This window comes from Myxine glutinosa, chromosome 3 (assembly GCF_964187855.1).
Source record: "Myxine glutinosa chromosome 3, kmMyxGlut1.1, whole genome shotgun sequence".
NCBI lineage: Eukaryota > Metazoa > Chordata > Myxini > Myxiniformes > Myxinidae > Myxine > Myxine glutinosa.
In genome coordinates, this window is record NC_136263.1 from 101628121 (window position 1) to 101644616 (window position 16496).

A 16496-nucleotide genomic window follows, 5' to 3' on the forward strand; every position below is an offset into this window, starting at 1 on the left:
AAAAACTAAAATCTGCCAACTGCAACAGAATAAATATTTTAACAAGACCACACCTCATGAGACAATTTTTCTTTCTCAAGAGAGGAAATTGCATCCAGAGGCCCCACAGTTGTCTCCTGGCCCAAAATCTTGTGGAATCTTCTTGCTGGAGGTGCATGAGGGTTGGATCAAAGTTAGCGACTCAGAAATATAACAACTCCCCGAACAACAGAGTAAACAAATGTTTGACTTTACATTTCCCTGTTGAAACAGTTCAATGTTTTCAGAGAAATCAAGGGGCTCTGACATATAAAAAAAGCACAAATTTGCAGAGAAAGGTTGAAAGAAAAGTCAGAAATCATATACCCTCAAAACGAATGGCCAGTTAAGTTAAGCGATTCTGTGAAATGACTGAAGATACTCAATCTGCTTATTTTCCAACACATCTCTCCAAATGGCAAGCATTCATCATTACTGAATAATGATGGTCAAAGGGCTGGGAAATCAAGTAGTGGGATAAAACGGCAGCGTGAAATAAAAAGTAGACTTTTTGAAAAAATAAAAATAAATACTCTGTCACATACTCTTCACACCTTTCTTTAGCCTGGTGTTGGGCTAGCGGCTAGGGTGCCAGCTTAGGATCCGAGGATCCTGGGTTCGAATCCCGGTCGATCGCTGAATTAACGCAGGGGGGTTGACTCAGCCTGTCATCCTTCCGAGGTCGGCTAATTGAGTACCAGTTCACTGGTAATTCCCCGTTTGTCGTAAAAGGTGACAAAAAAGGGTTGGCGGCAGGAAGAGCATCCGGCCGTAAAACATTGCTTCAAAAAGGGGACCAACAAAAACAACAACAACCACGGTGCCCGAAAAAGGCCAACCCCCGCTTTGCGGGGGGAAATGGCCTCTAAAGGTGGGGTTTTTTTTTTTTAAATACTCTTCACACCACATACAGATCTTCATTTTGGAAGCTAATACATAGAGAAACTAGATGGTATTCATGCAATACTTACACAGTGCAGACGACTTGGTGCGAGCCAACTCTTGTTTTTATGAGTTTAAGGTTTCCCACCCTCTCCTCCCCCCCCCCCCCCCATATCCAATATGGCTGTCAGACCACGTGACCGATGACGTAATCAGTTTACATTCTCCAATACAATTGTTGCGTCGATCACAAAATAAGTTCCAAACTGATCCAATTAAGCATTGTAGTCGTAGAATGACGTCATAATGAAGGCACTGATGACTACTTATTCCCAACGGTTGTCAAGAAAATGAAATTAAAAATGCAGACACGTACGGTACGCAGAAGATCGCTTAACCCTGCATTTCGCTTCGCGAGCGCAGGATAACTAGAACGGCAATCAGTAGAGCACATACTTCCTTCCGCCAGGCAGAACAGTTTGTTTTGTATCCCACCGATAGGCTGGATCTGGATCCAGACATGAACCAAAATCGAATTGGCTTGTTCTTGTTGCCTTACCAACTCATGCAGCTAGTTTTGTCAGAACTCGTCCACAACTTTTTGAGACATCATGCTATATATCGTTTTTGGCCCCATCTCTCAATGGTGAAGATTCACTTTAAAAATATCGTATCCAGATCCAGATCTTCACCAAATTCTAAGCCATTCGTCCTGTGAGGGAGGAGCATTGGATTTGGAATACTGTTCTCTGTCTTCACACAACCTGTCCACCAAGTTTCGTCCGAATCCGTCCACAACGTTTAGAGATATCCTGCTCACAGTCAAAACAGATAAGACAGGGATGAAAACAACCTCCATCCACCTTTGGTGGCAGAGATAATTAGGAAGTACAGTAAAAATGCAAAAAGTAAAAACATTTACAGCGTAAACTTTTTTTTTCTTCTCATGTTATTTATTTTCAATTAATTTGTTCCAAAACAATTTCTAATTTACAATGTAAATTAGATTTTATTTCTAAAGAAAAAAAACAATTTCTAATTAATATTTATAAATAATTTCTAATTTACAATGTAAATTATTTATTATTTATTTATTTTTTATGCGTTTTTACATTTACAGTGTAAAAATAAATTTATTTATATTATTATTTTTATTTATTTTACTTCTTTTGGCCACTACATGGCCAAAAGTATGCGGACACCCCTTCTAATTAGTTGATTCCGCTGTTTCACCCACACCCATTGCTGACCGTTATATATAATCAAGCACACAACATTGCAATCTCCATAGACAAACATTGGCACGAAAATGGGCCGTACTGAAGAGCTCAGTGACTTTCAACGTGGCACCGTCATAGGATGCCACCATTCCAACAAGTAAGTTCGTCACATTTCTGCCCTGCGAGAGCTGCCCCGGTCAACTGTAAGTGCTGTTATTGTGAAGTGGAAACGTCTAGGAGTAACAACAGCTCAGTCGCGAAGTGGTAGGCCACACAAGCTCACAGAACGGGACCGCCGAGTGCTGAAGCGTGTAAAAATAGTCTGTCTTCGGTTGTAACACTCACTACTGAGTTCCAAACTGCCTCTGGAAGCAACGTCACCACAACTGTTTGGCGGGAGATTCATGAAATGAGTTCCCATGGCCGAGCAGCCGCACACAAGCCTAAGATCGCCATATGTGCAATGCCAAGTGTCGGCTGGAGTGATATAAAGCTCGCCGCCATTGGACTCTGGATTTTCAAACGATCTTCACGAAACTTCACCAAATGGTAGAGTTGGTCATAAGCAAGACGCCTATTGTTTTTAGCGTCAAAAGGTCAACATAAACCAAAGGTTACCAACTTTGTCCGATTTCTAAAATCCTCACTTTCAATCTGATTGACTTGGAATTTCAAGAGGATTTGCATATCTGGTCACAGAATTCAACCACCAACTATTTTTTAAACCAAAAGGTTAACATAGGCCAAATTTCTAAAATCCTCAATTTTCATCCGATTAACTTGAAATTTTAAGAGGATTTGCATTCCAGGTCACTGAATTCAACTACGAATTATTTTTGAGGTCATCATAGGCCAACAACTTATTTTAAGGATTTCGCAAGTATCGTGCTATGCACGACATGTTTCTTGTTTGTTTGTCTCTGAAGTAGATATCTCAAAAAGTTGTGGATGATTTCGGACGAAATTGACTTCCTCTCTGGTCGTAGTCAACGTGTGGCCCTGAATGGGTTTCTCTCATCTCCCCTTCCTGTTCAGGCTGGAGTTCCTCAAGGCAGTGTTCTGGACCCTGTGCTTTTTCTGGTCTTCATCAATGATCTCCGACTCTCTTGAAAATCCTCTCTATCTCTTTGCTGATGACTCCATTCTCTGCCGCTCCATACCTCATCCCTCAGATCAGCATTCTGTGGCCTTCTCACTCTCCGCAGACCTGGACAAAATTACAAACTGGTCAAACAAGTGGAACATGTCTTTCAATCCTGACAAATCTTACACTCTTACAATGTCTCTCCGAAAAGACCAACTGGACTGGACAACCCTCCCATTTACTTTCTGAGCAATCCTCTCCAAGAAGTTCTGTCACTCAATCTTTTGGGTCTCACTATCTGCAATGATCTTTCCTGGGAAAACCACATTTCCAAGCTGGACTCCAAAGCCAGTCGCCAACTGGGCATCCTCTGTCGTGCGAGGTCCTTCCTTGGCACACCTGAGCTCCTCACCACATACAAGGCTTTCATCCGCAGCTCAATGGAATACTGTTCTCCCCTCTGGGCCGGTGCTCCTGCCTCACACCTAGCTCGTCTTCACGCTGTTGAAACCAAAGCTTTCAGAATCATTGGAATCTCCCGCGATGAAGCTAACTCCGAGGGCCTTTCACTCACTCACCGCAGGCAGTTTGGTGGTTTTTCTGTCTTCTACCGACTCCTATCCAGCCTGGCTCCCGCAGCTCTATCTGTGCTCTGTCCCCCAAATATTCCTACAGGTCGCACAAGATCTGCCAGTAACCCTCTTCTGGTGAAACTGCCCAAATCAAGACTCTCTGCTCACCTTCACTCCTCTTTACTCCCACCTCTGGAACAAACTCCCTCACTCTCTTCAATCCCACTCCTCCCTCCAGGTCTTTAAAACAGCTGTTCACCACCATCTATCTTCCCCCATCCAAAACCTTGATCTCTTCTACCCCCGTTAATTCACCCCAAACCCCCTTTTTTTGAAATACCGACTTTTTTCTTTCCTGGAAGTTCCAGCAATGTCCATGTGTTTTATACTTTTCCACCACCCGCCTTCCCCTGCCTCCTTCCCCCAAGCCCCCTCCTCCCCACAGATCTTGCGTTGTCCCTGTTCTCTGCTGTTGTACTTGTGTGCTTCCCTTTCTTTCCCCATCTTGTCTCCCGCTCCCTTTTTTGTACGTTTTGTGTGTCGGTTTTTTTTTTTTTTTTTTGTGATTGATGTTAGCTGTTACACGAGCCTCGATCTTGTATACAAAAATATATATATATATATTTGGCAGAGAGGTAGTGTATGTGACATGGACGAAATGATTAGATTTTGGTGAAGATCCGGATTTGGATCCGGCTAGTAGAATTTTTTAAGTGATTCTTCACCATTGGGAGATAGGGCCAAAAACGATATATAGCAGGACATTTCAAAAAGTTGTGGACGGATTCGGACGAAACTTGGTGGACTGGTTGGGTGTGTTAGAACTAGAAGGACGAATCGCTTCGATTTTGGTGAAGATCTGAAAATGAATTCGTTAACGAGAATTGTTTAATTTTTAAAGTGATTCTTCACCATTGGGAGATGGGGCTAAACCCGATACATAGCACAATATCTCAAAAAGTTGAGGACGGATTTGGACGAAACTTGGTGGACTGGTTGGGTGCGTTAGAAGGACGATTCGATTCGATTTTGGTGAAGATCTGAATATGGATTCGGATACGAGTATTATTTAATTTAAGCGATTCTTCACCATTGAAAGATCCGGCGAAAAGCGATAAATAACATATTTGAAAACTTTGTGGACGAGTTATGACTAAGCTAGGGGGATGAGTCGGTTAGGTGACAAGAAGAGGCCGATTACATTTTGGTTCAGGTCTGAATCCAGATCCGGCCTATCAGTGGGATACAAAACGTAAACTGTTCAGCCTGTCGGAGGTTTGCGCTCTAGCAAGTGTCGTTCTAGTTTGGACTTGCTTTCAGGTCCTGTTGGCCCTTCCCAGAGCATCCCCCATGCCACCTTCGTTCATCATCCAAAATGATATCGTTGCGGTTTTAGAACCCACACTTGTAAATAATTACTTGTAAATATCCCATTATTAAAAGGTTAAAGGTTGCACCCATAGTTAGTCCACAAGCAACACGTAGGCCACCATAGGACTTTAGTTATTTCATTATTATGTGTTTTAGATAAGGCCGTGTTTCCAATAGTTGAATCTGCGTTGCGTCAATCAAATAAGATTAGGCCCATTCCGTCCATTTTGCCACCTCCCTCTTCAAGCGACGCCATTACGCACCCCTACAGTCGGTGCCTTAGCGTTCGCTCAAGTGCCGCCATAAACCATGTGGTCAGGCCCGAAGAAAAAGGGGGCGGAACGCCAAGAAGGTGTGGCCTGTCAACCAGCCGTCAAAGGCATGGCCGTTAAGCCCTCACCAGCCAACCAGGGCTGATGTAACATCACCGACAAGCGTGGCCTTGAGGCCCGCGTAGTGATCGCGTGGCGCGTTATATAAGCGCGACCAAAAAGCCCTTTGAATGAGAGATACGGCAGCACTCGAGTGGAAGAAAAAAAAACACCTTTAGAGGCCATTTTTCCCCACAAAGCTGGGGTTGGCCTTTTTCAGGCACTGTGGTTGTTGTTGTTTTTGTTGGACCCCTTTTTGAAGCAATGTTTTACGGCCGGATGCCCTTCCTGCCGCCAACCCTGTTTGTCGCCTTTTACGACAAACAGGGAATTACCAGTGAGCTGGTACTCAATTTGCCGACCTCGGAAGGATGACAGGCTGAGTCAACCCCCCTGGCGTTAATTCAGCGATCGACCAGGATTCGAACCCAGGATCCTAGGATCCTAAGCTGGCACCCTAGCCGCTAAGCCAACACCAACTTGAGTGGAAGGTTGGCGGTATAATGGACTCGGGTTGGAGACGCGCTTATACGAGTCCGATTGTGAAATGCGCGTGAGTTTGGTTGGAGACGCGCTTATTAACGGACTTGTCCAGGAGCGCACACGTACAGGATACCAGCCTCCCCCCCCCCGCTATATGTAAGGTCCGGTCGCGTTTCCAAGATACGCGGAGCTGCCTGCCGGGTTTTCGCCCGCTGAACCGGAGCCTGGACTGGAGCCTCACCTGGAGCCTGGACCCCATCACCGGACCCTCTACCTGACCACCTACCAGCTACAATCCCCGTGTGAGTGTGTATGTTTGTCTGGGGTATAGAATAAGACTGCTTTAAGACTGCCCTGTGTCCTGCTTCTTCTTCTTCTTCCTTTCTTGTACATTCTTTCCTTTCCTCTTTTTGTTTGTAATAAATTCACCTGTTCTTTCTCGTTTCGTCTTAATCCCTTAGCTTTCGTCTTTTCTCAATTGAGTACCTGTGGCACGATTAGGAACCGCTCAGAATCGGGTTTAGCCTCACTGTTAACAGCTCGGATCGCTGATTACTAACCGCTCGGAATTTTCCAACATATCCGTGGTTCGAGCGGGAGTTATTCCCTCGTTTCCGGCCGGCGTTGGTACTTAGGTAGTAGTGAACCCCTAGGCCTAACAAACCCTATCTAACGCCGCGCCGGGAAGGACGTTATAACCCCCAGGACTCGGGACGGCCAGCTAAAAAGACAAGGGGATTAACCCCCCCTTGATAAGGGGAGCGCCGACCCCTGAGATCCGTAACAATATCTTCATCTCCAGGAGGTTATATTTGTCATTACAAATCGGTCTTCGTTTATCACCTGTTACAGTGAATGTTCTTTCTTGCATACATTCCAGTGCATTTGCTACTTCCTTGTCTACCCTGATGCGATTTGATATCAGTCCCTACCTACAAATGTTCTTGGTATATTTACTTGCCACTGAACATGCAAATTATTTCCACACGGCCACAATCACACTAAACACAGTTCATTAACAGCTTTTTAAGGCAAAAACGGACAAAAACACGATTTTTTTTTGCATTCCATAGCTGAATTGGTAGTGAGCACACATCTGAGTTTTATGGTCTTGGATTTGTTCAATCAAAATTAAAAACTATCTAAGAATGCTGTTCTGCTGTGATGACAGTAGAGGGAGTTGAAACACATGCTGTCCATTATAAAATGGGGAAACAAAGCCGACTGCCTGATTTGCAGGGAGGGTATGGTATTACAAGTCCAGAAAAAGACAAAGACGACCTTGTCAATCATTTCACTTGACATGGAATCCACCCAGAGCGTTCACATTTATTGAGTGGTTTTGAGTGAGTGGAGGGGTGGGGAAAGAGACAAAACAAAAATGGACAAGCTGAACGATCAGACGATCACACACACGCGCGCGCGCGCACGCACGCACACACACACACACACACACACACACACACACACACACACACACACACACACACACACACACACACACACACACACACACACACACACACACACACACACACACACACACACACACGGTTTCAGAAGCCTATTGAACAATTTGCATTGCAGATCTGTTGATTTCCTAAAATTATACCGAGAAATAGTCATTCTTATTTGGAGCTGCTCCAGTTTGAGCATTACTTTCTTAGAAATGCTTAATCTTGTCCTGGCACTGTGTCGGTTTTCACATCAACTCGCTCCCTCAGGCTCTTCTGCAAATTCATCGAAAGGTTTGTATCGTCACTCATGGAGGACCGACCACATCTTGTTTGTGTATTCTCGGCAGAGAAAACCGCCAGCAAGTTATCAACACCCTTACCCTGCCAGGATGCTGTAGCTTTCAGAATGCTTCCATAACATGCTTTTGACAAAGAAATGGGAAGCTCATTTGATGGGAATACCCTTGGAGCTCTGCGTAACGCAGTGTTCATGGCATATACTCAATGGGGCCAGTATTCCAGTTGCCATCGACCTATCAAGGTGTGGTTTGGCATTGTCGAGAGCAGGAACGCAGTGGCCACAAAGCTTATTGTAGCTGTGAATGTGCTACTTCTTCTTTTCAAGTCAGATTTTAGGCCGAACTCACTAATGTACTCACTTTTAGGCCGATCTCCAAAAGTTTATTCTCACCCTGGAACCTGTGCTATTTAAGGGTTTTACTTTTGTTTAATTCATGATCTGATGCTTTGTGCATGCTATTTCAACCCCAATATTTAAGTGGCAAAAGGTTGAAAGATCGAGTTGTTGCAAAATGCAGGTGGCAGTGCAGATTATTATTTTGATTTTTTTTTAAGACAGTTTGTTCTGAAAGAGTCGTGGTACTCAGATATGGATATCAATTCACCATTATTTAAATACTGTCGGATTTTCTAACTTTGTTTTCAGATAAAGTAGTTCCTTTGTGTAGCTCATGAAATGGTCACACATGAGGTTTGCACTTTCAAAGGTAATCCAAGAGATTTTTAAAATTAATGCAGCACGTTTTGTGTTCTAGTAACCAGTCATATTCATCTTCAATCCTGATACAAGTTATCAAAGCAGCAGATTTTGCTTCCCATTGTAATTCACGGGCATTCCCACTCTAATCGTACTCCCTCACATCCTATCATCGTTTCCATTCCAGCTGTCATTCCTTGCCTATTGTGTGCTCATTCCCAGCACTTCCAGCGGATATGACTACAACAGATGATTCTATTTTTTACTGCACCAACACTTGTGATTATATTCCCCCTTTTTCCCCCTCACCTGTTTCCCCCCCCCCCCCCCCCACCACAACACCATCATAATCATAAAATACTTTTTACCTGCCAAAAAGGGAGTACATCTAATCCATCATATCCACTTAGCCCTGTATATTTATAGCTGGTACATTACAAGCAGCAAACCACTAAATAACACATTAATCACATGAAAACAAAAACAGCACCTCACTCCAAACAAAGCATTACAGGGTTAAGTAAGAACTTTTAATCTTCATCAAAATAAATTTAAAGGGTATATAAAATCACTGCTTTTATTAATTCTTTTGTTGAAAAATAATTTAAAAAATAATTCAAAGATGGAAGTGATTTTATGTTTTGTTTTTTTGTTCCTCCAAACGGCTGCCTCACCCTCCAACCCCCTCCCCCAAACAAATGGAACAAATAGGTATGGAACAAAAGAGGGAAAAAAAGGTTTCTGCAAAATGTCACTTCAGAGAATTTGGACAGCCAAAGTGAAACTCATGAGAACAAAATGTCAGGGTCTCACTGAGGCCAATGATATGTACAGCACTGATTTTGAGGGGGGTAGTCTTCAAAACTAGTCAGTATGGGATGAAGAAAATGACACTCCCTGAAGGCAATGCCATTACAACCAAAATTAAGGAATATTCTCAGCCGGACATTCCCAAGAAAAGCAGCTGGGAAACTCCAAAGCAAGAGGTTAAGGTATTTGTACCCATGGTACTTTGTCTATGTCAACATATGCAGGTATACATGTACATCGTCCTGATATGAACATTGAGGATCATATATATATATATATATTGTGTTACAGTTTTGAGAACTTTCACATCAAATTTAGTATTAAAATTCCTTATAAATAACCCGTGTACATTTCCCCCTTAATTGGCTGTTAATTGAAATGAGCATCTTAGCTAGTCCATGTACAAGCACGTAGCCAACCATAGAACCTCTCTATAGTTATTCCATTATTCTGTGTTTCAGTTAAGGCCATGTGTCCCATAGTCGATCTTACGCTGCACCAAATCAAATAAGATAGATCCCCCCTTTTCAATTGCCCAAAGCCTCCATTTCCAACTGCATTCGCCACCATTCACCATGTGCTCCAGCTCGGAGAAGAAGGGGGTGGCCCGCCCATCGTCAAAGGGTGGAGCCAGAAACCCCTTACGACCAACCAATAATGAGTGGGTATGGCTCAAGAGGGCGGGGTTATAAAACCCGTCACGGGAAGCCCCCACCGCCAGGTGAGCGAGGGGGCCAGATGAGAGAGAAGGGATTCGGCGGCAACAGATACGGCAGAGCAAAACGAGGACAAAGAGAGGAGTGATCCAGCCAAACCGAGAGAGAGAGATGGGAGGGGGTGCTCGTATTGAGGCAATAGGCCGAGACCCTCTCGGCCCTATTGCCGGTCGGTGAGACACGAAGCTGTTTTGCCGGGTTTTCGCCTCGAGCCCGGAGCGTGAACCGCGAGCGTGGACCTCAACGCCTGACCCATCTGCCCCGGACCTTCCTGCCGAACCATCCGCCTGGAGTCTTCTCCCCCTGCCATCTTTACCATTGCCATTCCATCCTTTCGTGTAAGTGTGTTTGTTCTGTGCTGGGCGTTTGATAAGTTAAGCCTGTATAAGCTTGCCCTGTGTCTGCTTCTTCTTCTTCCCTTGTATATGCCCCTTCTTTCGTTTCCTCTTCGGGTTTCTGTACATAATTAATAATAAATATCTGTTCCTTCTTACCTTTGGTTTCTTCTTTCTCATCCGATCGCTTTCGAGATTTCCCCATTGAGTTCCTGTGGTGCGATTTCGGCCAAACGCTTCGCAATCGGGTTTAGTCCCTTGATAAACGGCTCGCGCCGCAGTTCGCTTCGCTCGGCGCAATCAATCAATTACGCTGCGGCACGAGCGGGAGCATTTCCTCGTTGATGGCCGGTGGTAATACTTAGGTATTAAGACTAATTGGGCTTACGACCCTACGTACCATCGGCCATCAGTGACGTCACACTTCCCGGACTCACGTCGGTCAGTAACAGACAAGGGGCTAACCCCTCCTTGATAAGGGGAAGGCCGACGTCTGAGATCCGTAACAATATATATATATATAAGTGAAGTCACGAAAAATGGAACACTTTCATTTTTCTCAATACAGGGCTTGATATTTTCTTATTACAAATAAAATATCCACTATTTTACACTTGTATGATGTGTAATGGGGTCTCCTCTACCTGCAGACAACTTCAGTGCAATATAACAATTTTTGGTTCTTGCGTGACAGGTTAAAGGCCAAAAAAGGGGGTATTTTTTGGCATTAAAATGTAAAGTAGTTAGACTATGACATTTCTTTGATCAACTATTATTAGCAGGAAGGTTTTGAGGGGTCTCATTTTTTTATGTAAAATGTAAATGCTAAGGTTTATTTCAGTGAAAAAATTATCGTTCTACCCCTCTTCATTGCGGAGTAATTGAGATGGGAAGATGGTGCTATTTTCAAAGTGAGCTCAATTTGAGTGGTACTAATTATCACTCTACTCTACAAATGGTAAGTAACAGAATAACTATATCTTGCATTTTTCTGTTGTAGATACCATTCTCTGTTGAAGTCTATAAGTAAAATTCAATAAACATATCACATCATAAAAAATTTTGTATGAGAAAATCATCAAAAAATTTCCGTCCCCTTATGTCACGTCCGTCACACCCTAATTTATTCAAAAAGTAAGAGTTACAAAAATATGAAAAAATATGCCTGAGACAGCTTCAACCATTAGCTGTTCTCAAACATCAAATGATTAATTTGTGCCTTCATGTTAATTTGTAGAAGGGGAAAATAATGATTCCGTCCCCTGAAGTGTCACATCCGTCACGCTGTAACGGATGTGACATAAGTACCAGAAATGACAAACGGTACTACTTTCATGCATTTAAATACATGTACTTAAAGTTATAATGAAACAAGATGTTATCTAGGTCAGCACCACATCACGTCGGCCCGGTCAGCACCGCACCACGTCGGCCCGGTCAGCACCACACCACGTCGGCCCGGTCAGCACCACACCACGTCGGCCCGGTCAGCACCACACCACGTCGGCCCGATCAGCACCACACCATGTCGGTCCGGTCAGCACCACACCACGTCGGCCCGGTCAGCAACACACCACGTCGGCCCGGTCAGCAACACACCACGTCGGCCCGGTCAGCAACACACCACGTCGGCCCAGTCAGCACCACACCACGTCGGCCCAGTCAGCACCACACCACATCAGCCCAGTCAGCACCACACCACGTCGGCCCGGTCAGCACCACACCACATCGGCCTGGTCAGCACCACACAACGGCGGCCCGGTCAGCACCATACCACGGCGGCCCCATCAGCACCACACCACGTCGGCCCGGTCAGCACCACACCACATCGGCCCGGTCAGCACCACACCACATCGGCCCGGAGCGAAGTCCAAGGACATCAGCACGTCACCCGAAAACAGCTCCGGTTGGTGTGAACCACTCGGTCAATGGCGCGTTATGAGATGGCGCGTTGCCATGTCATTGGCTTGACATGGTGGTGCATAATGCAAGTAATGTATAAAATAGCCATTTCTTGTTGATAAACTATCCTTGTTGAGTGTCAAAATTAGATTTTCACTTACCTTGATGTAATTTCATGTTGTCAGGTTGTCTCAGTTTACAACTGACATGTTTGATGTGTTTCTGTTATTTGTTCTCAGCTTTCATAGATTTTAGAAAGACTGGTATCATGTAAAGAATTTCTTTCATGCAAACTATCATTTATTATGGAAAAGTAACAAGTATCTTATGATTTCCATACATTGTCGCTTATGTCACGTCCGTCACACTGAGGTGATATTGCCTTTAATGTTAAAATACACTGTACTTGGTGAACTAAGAGGGGTATATCGTATAAAGACATGAGGCATACAATAGATTTTGAGAGTATTTTGTACTCATGCCCCCTAAAATTTGCCAGAGGAAAGCTTTTCATGGTAGATTGTGGTAGAGGGACACAATATGGCAACACCAGCAAACCAATGTTACATTTTTCCATCACAGACTTACACTTAGTATTTTTTTTCTGATAGTTTTCACCCCTCTGCATCTTCAAATGCCAAGAAAATAATATTAATTAGAGTTAAACATTGCTCGGCACATGATCTTATCAGTGTGACGGACGTGACATAAGATATTGAATTGTCTAATTCACAAGCCTCCATTTTAAAAGTAAGGCAAGCCGTTATCTTCTAATCATTATTTTTGTGCACGTGGACCCTCATACTCTAAAATAAAGCAACAGACAAGCTGTTTAAAGGTAGAAAATTTTCCACTGCTGATATTTACATAAGTGTTCCATTTTTCGTGACTTCACTCATATATATATATATATATATATATATATGAAAAACACGGGCCAACCTACATTTCTCACATGTGAATGGAGGGAATAAGCAATCAACTCTTACCTAATCAATTACCTCAGGTGGCTAGGATTAAATAAATAGACTCCTCCCATGCTCTTCCAGTCAAAGAAAGCTGCACAACTGCAACCATGAAGGGCTACACAACATAAGTCCATTGCTGTTTCAAACTCTTCCCAGAGTCACTCCCCAGCTGTAACGACATTTACACATGGTACACACAAGAGAAACCTAACCTATTTTCCTATTCGTGGCCATGTTCCGCGAATTCGCGGTTTTTCAGGGGCATTGAAACAATGTCGCGGCATACATACGCAGGATTTTCATCGACCTTCGCAGATTATTGTCGACATTCGTGGTATTTGCCTCACCATTCGCGGATTTTGCCTTGCCATTCACGGTTTGGTCCTCTCCATTCATGGATTTTCGTGACTCGGGAACCTTTCCCCCCATTTTCCATTGAAGCAATGCCCCGCTATTCGCGGATTTTCCAGGAACGTACCCCCCACGAATAGTGGGGTCTGAGGGTATATATTTCACACACACACACACACACACACACACACACACACACACACACACACACACACACACACACACACACACACACACACACACACACACACACACACACACACACACACACACACACACACACACACACACTGCATTGTGGATGACAACCAGAAACGTAGTCTTTGCGTCACTGATACACCATTAAAACCTGTATTCAAGATAACTTGCTTTTCCGAGGCCGAAAAATCTGTCCTCAATAAAGGCTTAAACTTTGTCCCAATGTCAAAAATAACGGAGAGATTTACAGTGAACAAAGAAACAGAAAATGTATCTGCAATATTCAACCTGAGAAATAAATATTAATTACTCAGCATTCCAAAAATCTAATTTGTCAAAACGAAAAAGGCACCACAAGAACACCCCCAAAAAAAGTTTAACCGAAGTATTGGCTTTTGCAACCTCAAAGAATGGCATGCCTTTAAATAGATTTGGAAATTGGAGGATATTCTCATCAAACCAGCTGACAAAGATTGTGCAACAGTAGTTTGGTGCATAAACCTTTGCAGACAGCCTCCTCACACGTTACACACATTTAGCTTTTACCAAAGAACAACAGGGCCAGCAATCTGATCATTTCCATTTTAGTTGCCCAAACAAACTCGACTCCAGTCGTCTTGATAAGACTACTTCTTTTGTTCAATCTCTGCCCTTCTTCATCAAACACCAATCACAATCTTTGAAAAGTTCATGTTTCCCTTGATGGAAAAATTTTGTTTCACTCTGGAGATTACATCACTACACACCATCATTCTTAATGGCACGGGAATTTGGACTGTCAAACATGTTTTCTATTGACATAACACCAACTAGACAAATGAGAAATTGCCATTATATGAAGACCAATCTTCTAACCGTGAGTACCAAAATTGGTCCCCACTAATTAAATATTTTTTCGGCTAAATTGAGCAATCAAATATTCACCCAGAATTAGCTGCTGCTTCATAGATGACTGCATCAGTACAGTATCCTGTCGTACGGGAGGTTGGGGGATGGCAGGGAGGCAATCCTGAATAGTTTATCGACTTTTACAATTCCTCCTCCTTGCCCTCGATCTTACATGGGAAATTTCAGGTACATCAGTCACCTTTCTCGACATTGGAATATTAATCAAAGAGAACAGACTTGCCACCACTGTCCATCACAACCCTACACATTCACACAACCTACATCTTTTAAATCATCGCCCCATTCCTCCCACGTCGAAAGTTCAATTCCATTTTCCAATTCCTCAAGCTTTGCCATGTGTGCAGCAATTCTTACTTAAAATCTAAATCCAAGGAGATGTAAAAGTTATTTGCCCAACGTGACTTTCCCACCTCCACTGTGGCCGGTGCACTGGAGCACGTCTGCAACACTGGCACACAGGCGGCTGTACAACATCCTGAGAAAAACAAAACTGAAGAAAGGATCCCCTTCACGTTGACCTACAATCCCATTATCTTTTGAGTCAAGGACATCATCAACACTAATCTAAAGCTGTTACATGCAGAACAATCCCACAAACATAGGCTCTATTTTCGCACAGCCGGGTCTCGTGTTTTTCAAGTGCGACAGAAATTTGTGAAATTTCCTGGTTAAAGTTCCATTACCCTCTGACCTCCCACAAATAACATTTGTGTTCATTGAGTCTCTGCAACACCTGACGTTTAATCAGGACAACCAACCAATCTTAGGACCCAAAAGCAGTGTTAAAGTCACTGATCATTTTGACTTCACCTCTGTCAATGTGATCTATGGAATCTCATGCACTCTCTGCAAGAAGATCTTCTCAATTAGACTGGGCATGATTGGGTGATCGTTTCGGTGAACACTATGTATGAGCCAATAGCACAGATCTCCAAGACAGTTGTTAGACACTACAATCTTCTCGGACATTTGATCAGTCACGTAGCTTTGTTCTTAATTTCAGCCCAACAGGCAGTCAAGAGCAAAAACAACAAAACTGAATCAACAGAATCTGTATGTTGGTCCTCACAGGAATAAAGAGTGCTTTTCTTTCACTTTGACCTCCAGTCATTTACAACTATTCAATCCTCTTTCCCACAATCCCCCCTCCCTTCTACACCATTGTGGCCTTGCACCCTTTATCATATTTTCATTTTATCTATCCTACCTCCCCATTCCCTTTTCCCTCTTGTCTTTTCCCTCCATTTTCCCCTCCTCTCTCTTCCTACCCTTCTCACCACTTATCTACCCCTTTTTAAAAGTTGTTCTACTTAATTTATTTATCAGCTCTTTTCCCTCACTTCCTTTTATTCATTCATTGTTCTTTACTTATTATCCCCCCTTACATCCAAGTCCCATTCCCCTCGACTTTCCCTCCTGAACCCTGACACTCTTTTGTGGTGTCAAGATAAGCAATTCCTACCACATATATCCCGATACAAAATGCGGCTCTGACACCTCTCCCTCCTCCCCCTCCCCCCGACTAAATCCTAACCAATATTAACATTCACCCCATCTCATCTCCCTCTTTTGCTCTGATGTAGAGTTAACGCCTGAAACATTACATGGGCAACACATGGCTGCTGGTTTGCATCATTGCTGGGAGTGTGGCTGTGCTGCTGATGCAGTGCCCCATGTAGGTTAGAGCAGGAATTATGATTTTGGAATTCACTCTTTGCATTGAAATAAGCCTTTGCACACTGTCCTTTTCAGTATTCTCTGCATTTGAGGTGCCACTAGTGTGTCTGCATTGGAAAGAACCATCTTCGACTCTGAATTAATGAGAAATTTCCGTAACCAATGTAACAATAAC

General features: G+C 43.4%; 1 protein-coding gene across 1 annotated transcript in view; it reads right to left on the reverse strand.

Moving 5' to 3' along the window:
* Positions 1–16496, reverse strand: part of INPP5A (inositol polyphosphate-5-phosphatase A) — a gene marked incomplete in the record, with an annotated part of 188074 nt that overhangs the window by 75896 nt on the left and 95682 nt on the right. Inside the window, 1 exon segment of the mRNA XM_078774340.1 lies at positions 54–145. Within this exon segment, the coding sequence (XP_078630466.1) occupies positions 54–145 (92 nt within the window).